Source organism: Lampris incognitus, chromosome 14 (assembly GCF_029633865.1).
Source record: "Lampris incognitus isolate fLamInc1 chromosome 14, fLamInc1.hap2, whole genome shotgun sequence".
In the NCBI taxonomy this organism is placed as follows: Eukaryota; Metazoa; Chordata; class Actinopteri; order Lampriformes; family Lampridae; genus Lampris; species Lampris incognitus.
In genome coordinates this window covers 28518023-28526464 of record NC_079224.1, presented here as the reverse complement: position 1 = coordinate 28526464, position 8442 = coordinate 28518023, and the positions used below count along the sequence as shown (strand labels likewise).

At 41.2% G+C, this 8442-nt stretch overlaps 3 protein-coding genes across 3 annotated transcripts; 1 reads left to right on the top strand and 2 right to left on the bottom strand.

Moving 5' to 3' along the window:
• Positions 1 to 296: 296 nt before the first annotated feature.
• dnaaf6 (dynein axonemal assembly factor 6) lies at positions 297 to 2572 on the bottom strand. The gene is made up of 6 exons (XM_056293429.1): positions 2378 to 2572; positions 2213 to 2285; positions 1717 to 1822; positions 1235 to 1331; positions 823 to 908; positions 297 to 608 (listed from the first exon to the last, which is right to left on the bottom strand). The coding sequence occupies exons 1-6, from the start codon at positions 2462 to 2464 to the stop codon at positions 479 to 481; spliced, it is 579 nt and encodes a 192-aa protein (XP_056149404.1). The 5' UTR covers positions 2465 to 2572; the 3' UTR covers positions 297 to 478.
• A 622-nt stretch (positions 2573 to 3194) lies between these two features.
• LOC130124062 (MICOS complex subunit MIC26-like) lies at positions 3195 to 3815 on the top strand. Its single transcript, XM_056293446.1, has one exon. It carries the CDS (start codon positions 3249 to 3251, stop codon positions 3807 to 3809), a length of 561 nt encoding a protein of 186 aa, XP_056149421.1. The 5' UTR covers positions 3195 to 3248; the 3' UTR covers positions 3810 to 3815.
• eif3f (eukaryotic translation initiation factor 3, subunit F) lies at positions 3802 to 7343 on the bottom strand. The gene is made up of 8 exons (XM_056293445.1): positions 7218 to 7343; positions 6653 to 6723; positions 6180 to 6259; positions 5939 to 6076; positions 5758 to 5849; positions 5295 to 5431; positions 4941 to 5054; positions 3802 to 4649 (listed from the first exon to the last, which is right to left on the bottom strand). The coding sequence occupies exons 1-8, from the start codon at positions 7327 to 7329 to the stop codon at positions 4572 to 4574; spliced, it is 822 nt and encodes a 273-aa protein (XP_056149420.1). The 5' UTR covers positions 7330 to 7343; the 3' UTR covers positions 3802 to 4571.
• Between the last annotated feature and the right edge of the window lie 1099 nt (positions 7344 to 8442).

Below are 8442 nucleotides of genomic sequence, written 5' to 3'. Positions count from 1 at the left end.
TGAGTCGCAGCGTTACGGTGTTGTATTGTTGTGTCGGAAATGCAATGCGTCACATGATCACGCCATCGCTGCTGCGGTAACGACGATACGGAGGCGGGGCACACCCCTCCGGGGCGCCGCTACGCTCCCCAGGGGATCCTTAACAATACAGAAGTGAGCCTGCCCGTTTTCCATAAAATACACTCTATTCAATTGTCATGCTGTTGCCAACAACGATGGCTGAATGAATGATTAGTATCCAATAATAAAAGGGTACCAATGAGACAGTAAAACGATAAGAAAAGGTTTTATTGGAATTTTACTATGCGGGAAATTGATAATTAGTAACTACATGTACCCTGGCAGTCCCCCTATCATTCTCTGCTCTGAGACGTCACACTGAAAAAGCACAAAAGACATCACAGAGTAAATTTCACCGTTGCTTTGTTATAATAACTATTCTGCCTTTCAAGTAATCAACATCTAGTATTTCCCTTTCTTATTGCAGGTTGACTGAGTCCATAGGGCGGTTCATCAATAAAGTCACCTGCAGTTCTTCTTTCTCACTATAGTACTGGGCCTTCCCCTCTTGGCTGTGGACCGGGTGGGGCAAATGGAGGCCTAGTTTACTGAGAAGAGGAGAGATGATAAGTCGTGTGGAGAGAGACAGACAGATAGACAGAAAGAAAGATGTAAAAAAAAACTTAAACAATAATGAGAACTCAGATCACATCATCTTAAGTGAAATAGGGTAATTTCTGGAAAAACAATCTTTCAGAGTTTGCACCGAGCTCACCCTTCTCTCTTATCTATAAAACAGAACATTTTCAAAGCATGTCATACTATTTTGGCGTTCGCAGATCAAGAAACTTCTCCTTTATATCGAGGACCAAATCTGTAGCTTTAGTATCTGGTAGTTTGACTTTCACCTGAAAGTGGGAAAAAAAATTTTTTTTTTAACGGACACAGTGAGCTTATAAAACAATACACACTTAGATCTTCCTTATGCTTCTGAGACATTATTAATCATCAGTCAGGTTTCTGGGTTTTGTACAGACAATTTCTATTCATGGAAGATAATATTTTCCTGCTATGTTCTGAGGATTTTTTTTGTTGTCTGTTTGTCTCTTTATTTGCTTAATATGGCTGAATACTTCATTTTTCATTCTCAATCAGAATGAAGTTGTTTTTTGTTTTTTGATAAAATTGTCTATTCGGGAGAAGGGGGAGAGAACTGTGGTGGTTATATAGTTACCAGCATGGCTTCACAGCACATGGATGATGGATCTTTCCTACTCAAGCCCAAGAACAGATCCTCGGTGCCCACGTTCTGCTTCAGGATTATTTCATACCTACACACACAAGTATAGTCACGTGCTCACACACAGACACATACGCATCCAGACACAGACACACACACACACATCCACACGAACATGTATGCACATGAACCCAGTCAATATTCATCTCAACTTGATGCTGTGGCATATCATCAGAGAAAATCCACGAAAAACTCTCATGAGCACGAGCCAGGACCCAATTACAAAGAAACAAGAAGAGAAGGGTCTCCTCAAAAAACCGCTCAATTCACTCAAAAAAACAAAAACAAAAAACAAAAAACCTGATGAATGATTGTCAAGCCGCAGCCTTGTAGTCCAAGGGATATACTGTGGAGTCGGGCTCTGAATACCACACATAGCAAAGACTGGTGTGTTTGTCCTACACAGGTTGCCTTACTCAGGCTGTGGTCGTGGATCAGCCAGGTCATCATACTGGGAGCCCTCTGCCACCTCCTCTTCACTCCAGATATTTTTACTGTTCTCCTTCATGTAAGCAGTTGATACTGTATAAAAGCAAAAAGGAGACAAACAATCAAACAACCTACATACACACAAACACATCAACAGTGATGTGGTGGTAAGTAAAAAAAAAAGTTGATAACCTTTGCGGTAAAAACAACCATCAGTGCATAATTAAAAGCAAAGCCCGTTGATATTTGATATTTTTGAAAAAGTTTTTTTACATAAAGACTCATATCATTTCATTACTTGCATTAGTGTGATCACTCTAAACAACTTTACCTCAAACTCTGTTATGCTAAGAAAAAGGACAAATGGGATTTTGGTGGGTATACTCCTCACTCCATCCCTGCATATGGGTACATATATGCACTTCATGTCTATTATGTGACGCTAACGACTGATTATTTACGTGTAGTGAAAAAAAAAGTTACCCTCTTTATCTTTGTTGGTTTTAGGAGGAGGGCCAACATGTCCTGGACCCAGGTGGGCAGAGGGTGGCACTATCTGTTAAGATTCATTTATGTTATTGTAAGCTAAACACATAAAAAAAGGGAGACTGCATTGTATCTGCTCCGAAAATGTGGACTGTATCTTACTTTGCAATCATCCTCACCATCCTCCTGTTGGGGAGAGAGCAGAGCTGAGAGCGCCTGCAAGCTCTGGAAAGATGAGAGACTCTCCATTGAGGAACGTCTAGCAAAATTCAACTGTCTTTCAAAGCTAACGACAAGCAGCGATTTTCAACTATCCGACCAAGGGGAGGAAAATACTATCTAGAGTTAGTCTATGAGCCAAATTAATCGAGCATTCGTAATTCCCGATGGGTGAAAGGTTGAATTTTGTTGCTACTCGCCGTTTCCCGGGAGACGCCATGGATGCCATGGAGACCCAGTTGACGTCACTGACTGACAAGGCTTTACAAAATATAGGTCCCGCAATCAAGAAAGTTCAATAGGCAATTTAAAATTGAAAGAATATAACAGACGAATTGCGTCATTTGTAAGTAAAGACTGTAAACTATAACAGTTTAGCCAAGCGTAATTGTTCGAGGTAGGCGCTAAAAATAGTCCCACGCTATAGTAGTTCCGATAGGAACAATTTATGTCAGGCGTTAACTTGTGAATTAGGTAACCTAGAATCTCAACTCCAAGCGGTTTCAACCGGCGCACCATAAGTTATATTTGCATAAAGCGCCATGAGGTGTGCATGGTTATTATTTGGACCTTTACATAGAATCTCAATTCCAGGTGGTTTCAACCAGCACACCATAAGATATACTTGGTGTGCCGGTTGAATCGCTTGGAATTGAGATTCTAGGTAAAGGTCCAAATAATAACCATACAATTTATTAACTGAGGGAGGCGGTATTGGCGTTTCGAGAGAACCACAAATGTCCCTTTTCGAACACCGTAGTTCAACACATGGACCGCTGAGTATGTTCAAGGTGACAGGTCAGGTACAGGGGGTATGCCGCCAGCTGTAAGCCTGATGTGGACGACTGTGTACGCTACGTCTGAGGACGACACAAACGTCGTCTTAGACCGAGAGGAACTTTCCCTCTACACGACCCCTCAGCAGGAGTTTCGGTATGTGGAGCCGGAGGCAGGTCAGCTGGAACACGGTGCCGCCACCCTCAGGAAAATGGTAGAGCCCTACTCCGCTTGGATTCAGGGCGCTTATGGAAGAATCCAACCCGAAGTTCAGAGGGTCACTCAGTTTGGAAACGACACCTACTTATATCTTCAAAATCCGCCGGCGAACTTCTATCCACGGGCCGGGATTATCGGTTTCGCCGGTGTGTTGGGACTGTTCCTCGGAAGAAGCTCCAGAATGAAAAGGGTCGTCTACCCCGCTGCCCTTATGGCCGTCGGCGCCTCCCTGTACTACCCTGAGAGGGCAGTGGCGATTGCCAAGTCAGCGGGAGACTCCGTTTATGAATGGGCATTGAAGGGCTACGTTAGAGTCGACGAGATGCTGAGTCCCGCAAACAAACCAAAGAAGAGTACTGCTGGCGATGATAAACCCTGATCAGTGTGGGGATATATTCAGTTCACTCAGCAATACAAGCTGCCTTCATTGTCAACGCAGATTCATAATTGCTGATTGTACTCCAAGTCATTGACAGGCTCTAATGTACATGACTTTTGTCATGCCCAGTTTTGCACTAATTTTAGTTCTCCCAGGCAAGGCATAGCCTGTCACAAAGCTTTTAAACCTTTATCCTGATTTAATGTGTATTTATCAAGAGACTCATGTTAAAGTCACCTTAAATATTAAAGTATAATTTTAGACAACTTGACATTTTCTGCCTTACTGTTTTGAGTCATAATTGTCACAAAAGGTCATAATCATGTGAACAGTAACCTATGCAAACCATACTATTACTTAGCATTGTCTTCCTCCTAAATCAGATGTCACAGCTACCCATTATAGCAAATTTAGTTACTGTAGCATAAGGACAATGACACAATATAAGATACCCAGTGCATCAATGTCATCATGAAGTCATTAAAACAGATTACATTAACCTTTTATGACCCCCTGAACAAATTTCTGTGATGTAAATCATCTTTATGGAGAAGGCAAACTATTTCCATTTACAAATAACTATTCCATCCATCCATTATCCAAGCTGCTTATCCCAATCGGGGTCATGGGATGCTTGAGAAATAATCATTGATTGAACCTAAAATGACAAATTAATTAGTGACTGTATGGCATCTTTATTCTTCTCAGTCAAAAAAAAAAAATACAAAAATTAAATAATCACGCCAAAGAAAACCCAAGCTCTCAGAGCAGCACTAGCTTCTCATTCAGGGCAATCTGAGCTTGGGTGAGATTGGACAAATAGGTCACCATCAACAAGTCCTGCAACAACAAACAGAAAGCAATTACATATCACATGTAATTAATATTTGTAGCTGGTGCTCCTATCATTGCAATGCTAAAGAGAATAGGTCAGAACCATAGTGCCTAGAAATAAAGTACAATTAAGCTAGGACGACTGTGAAAGATTAGTGTCCTTTGATAAGAGAGAGTATGTCTGAAATACCAGCATGTATGTAGTAGACCATTGATAAAGCGTAAAGAAATTGATAAATTATTATCAATTGTAAGAATTGGAAACATCTAGTTTTCTAGCTAGTAAGTGATACTTACATTGATGTTAGAATTGAGCATGGTTTCAAAGTCCTCAGCTGAGATGGTGGGCACCTTGTTAACCAGGTCCATCAGGAAGCGGCCCACACTGTTGTCTGCCGTTACCTTGCCAGACTGAAACAGAAAAACAATGAAACAAACAGATAAAACTCATTATCAACTTCAAGCAGTGTTAAACAGAACAGCACAGAGGAAATCAAATCCAAAGCATAAAAAGAATTTACAGTAGTCTTTAGAGACGTGACAAGGTATACAAAAAACAAATTTATCAAGTCTTCCAAGCTCAAGAGCTGTAATCTAAATTGATTTTCATTCATGAGTCATGTTGTCACTCTTATTCTCTAAAGCACTTACTAGCACATCCTCAATGTATGAAAGCACTGTTGCCAGCATGTCCTGTACCCTGGATGCAGAGCTGGCCACCTGTGACAGGTCAGAGGTCAGGCCTTTGGCGCGATTGGGAGCTAAACGTGTCCTCTGGAGAAGGTCCACTGAAACACACAGACTGGGTGTTACAGTGAAGAAATATGACAGAGAACTGACAGTTAATGATAAGACCGACAATGACTAGCGCTGGCCTGTTTCAGGGTGCTTGCCAAAGTAGTTACAGCCAATAACAAGGGTTTCTAATGACACTGACATTTGACACCATTTTATTATTGGTTAGAAAAGCTGTATTCCAAGTTTTACAATTTGAAAACAATCAGAAGATTTTCTGATTGTTCTTTCTTAATTCTGCAAATTGTTTTGGAAAAGCTGGGCCATCATAGATGGTTGGTAAGGAACCTTTGGTGTAATTGATCATTTTGGTTCTTACCGCCTATCCGCTCTGTGTCATAATAGATATATTTGACACTCAGGGGGGTGAACATCACTCCAACTGTCTTTCCAGGCACACCCAATTGAGCACTGCAAGTGAAGGATACACAAAACCCTCCAGACACCATTTAATTGGTCAAATATAAGAAAATAAGGGTTTAACAGGTAAATCAGCCAACCTGACATAGGCACGAATGTTCATTTTTCCACTCTGCAGGGCCGTGTCCACAGTGAGGTGAATGGGGTTGGTGGCCTCACGGCTGTAATACTCATGAATCAGCACAGAGTGTTCTGTGATGTCAAAGCCTGTAGCGTACCTAATTGGATATGGTGTAAAATTAATTACAAATGACATTTTTCACCTGTTTTTGAGTCACTCAAACACAGAACAGCAGTGCAGGTACTGACATATCTTCTCACCATCCAATGATGACCTCACTGGGTGACACCCTTTTATGGAGCTCATACATGTTCTTAGCAAACTCCATGTCCACAGCAACCTGTTATGAACGACAGGTGGTTCATATGCCCAATTAATTTGGAAACAAGTTTCTTATTGTATTAAGGAATATAAAGGAGCCTTCTAAAGATTTATTAGATTTAGTCCAAATCCACTGTTTGGATTTGGACTAAATCCAAACAGTGACGAAATCCAAACAGTGCTCTTCAAAATTTCCCCCATGGGTTTCTTTTACGTTTTATTGAATCCTTTTCAAAATTCAGGCAAATATAGAAAACAAAAAGCCCACATTTATAAACTTACTTACTCTTAATTATTATATTTAACTAATTTCTATAACTATCAAATCATTTAACGTTTCAACAGCTGCAATTCATCTAGCAGACAAATTTCATAAACCCTCTGCAATACATAGATGGGTTTACCAACGCACCTCGTCTTCAGACTCATTGTGGGGGACAGAGAAGCAGTTGGTTACCTCAACAGAGTGCTTGTCAATAGTACCTGTGGAAAATGTTTTCTTCTGTTATTAGATCACCATGCTAATAATAATAATAGAACAGCTTGTCGTTTAATCTGACAGACTAGGTGGCTACCAAGGGCAATTACTTGGTAACAGGATGACGAACAGTATAAACTAGCTTTGGTAAATTCCGTGTACATCCACACAGCTAACCTTGAAAACATTACATAATCAGCATTTCCACAAAATAAGGTAGCGTCGGATGAGAAACACATACAGGTACTTAACAGTTAGCCAATACATTGACTTGTCTTAATAAACAGCGGCCCAGATGTTATGGTTGTTCCTGCTGGCTAACTATGTTGGCTAGCTATTTGCTAGCGCTAGCTTGATTTGCCAGCCACATTCATTACAATGGAACAGACAACATGCCTGGGTAGGCAAGCTAAGGTCCGTCGGCTAACTAGCGGTTTACTTGACAGCAGGCGGTCCCGTTCAGCAGACGACAAATTTAAGGGAAATTTTTTTCTTTTACCTAACAAGGTTCCAATCACACGACTTGCCCCTTCATTTCTCCGCTCATAAGAGTCGCCGATGGAGGCGAGAACCACCGGGTGAATTTTCACCACTGGCCCGTACACCGACATGTTGAAAAGGAAGACTTTCCGTTTAGTATTCTCATTGGCGAGTGAAACTAGGCAGAGCGGATATGACGCCATCTAGAGGTCGGCGTGCGAACGACGGATAGTAAAAGCAGTGATGTGTTAAAAGTTAATGATTCTAATAATGATGAGCGCTGATTGGGCCTCCTCATGTACCATCGAAACATGTTTCACTAGTCTAGTGACATTTGTCAGGTCAACGCCGTGGACTCTTAGAAAAGGCTACCAACATCTGTTGCGAAAGCAAAACAAAACGGATTTTCATGTAGCAAAAACGAATTTTCATAAAAGTAAACGTATTCGTTCCCAGAGTTTCGTCATCTGTTTGGTTGCATACCTCACACTCTCAGGCATTCTTGATTAGTAATTCATAAATTTTTTATTTATGACGTAATTTCACTATTTTTTTTTTTACAAGAAAACAATAGCCTTTATAGTTATTTGGCTTTCTACGGGCCTATTTTAACATCTCTTGAATTAGATGGAGATTAAATTCCCGCCGTTGTGGAAATTAAAAACAGTGATGGGGCTGGGTTGATGACAGCATCCTCTTGGCCACTGTCGGTCGGTGGCTCCAACACCTGCGCAGCTGCCGGTGATTGACTCCATCAGACGCACAGTCGAGGCTGTTCTCCGCGATGCGATGTCGGCTACTGGGTTGCCACCATTTCACTTGTTCAGCGCCAGTCGTATATCGTCCGAATTTTTGAAAAGCGTTTATGCCTTTTGTTCATTGTGTGTAGAGCGATTTTCTGACGTTTAAAAGCTGGCCGGTCGAATCGGGGGTTGTCTTTGTTTCCTGGATAAGCTAGCAAGAGTGGACTGATGCTGCGTCGCTCGCCCACCCGATCAGAGCGCTGGTAAACACAAGAAATGGATGTCATCAAACCAAAGGTGGCAATCCGGCTTCATTCTTGGATTATACTTCGGGATTTTTTAAGATAAAAACTTCTATCAAATATAATATTTATATTTAAAAGGTGCCACACTTGACAGGTAAGACATTTTGTTTATTTGCATGAGACAATAAACCATACGCTTAGGGTATTGTATTGGGAACCAATTGGCTGGCTGACAACGCGTACTCTACAGGCTAAT

What these genes read in the sequence shown, in the direction of transcription:
- dnaaf6 (XM_056293429.1), bottom strand. Translation starts at nt 2,464, where the DNA reads ATGGAGAGTCTCTCATCTTTCCAGAGCTTGCAGGCGCTCTCAGCTCTG. An exon ending in AACCAACAAAGATAAAGAGG is followed by an intron (nt 1,823 to 2,212) that starts GTAACTTTTTTT and finishes GCTTTTATACAG; the next exon opens with TATCAACTGCTTACATGAAG. An exon ending in TGTGCTGTGAAGCCATGCTG is followed by an intron (nt 909 to 1,234) that starts GTAACTATATAA and finishes TCCCACTTTCAG; the next exon opens with GTGAAAGTCAAACTACCAGA.
- LOC130124062 (XM_056293446.1), top strand. Translation starts at nt 3,249, where the DNA reads ATGCCGCCAGCTGTAAGCCTGATGTGGACGACTGTGTACGCTACGTCT.
- eif3f (XM_056293445.1), bottom strand. Translation starts at nt 7,329, where the DNA reads ATGTCGGTGTACGGGCCAGTGGTGAAAATTCACCCGGTGGTTCTCGCC. An exon ending in ACAATGAGTCTGAAGACGAG is followed by an intron (nt 6,260 to 6,652) that starts GTGCGTTGGTAA and finishes CGTTCATAACAG; the next exon opens with GTTGCTGTGGACATGGAGTT. An exon ending in AGTGAGGTCATCATTGGATG is followed by an intron (nt 6,077 to 6,179) that starts GTGAGAAGATAT and finishes ATATCCAATTAG; the next exon opens with GTACGCTACAGGCTTTGACA.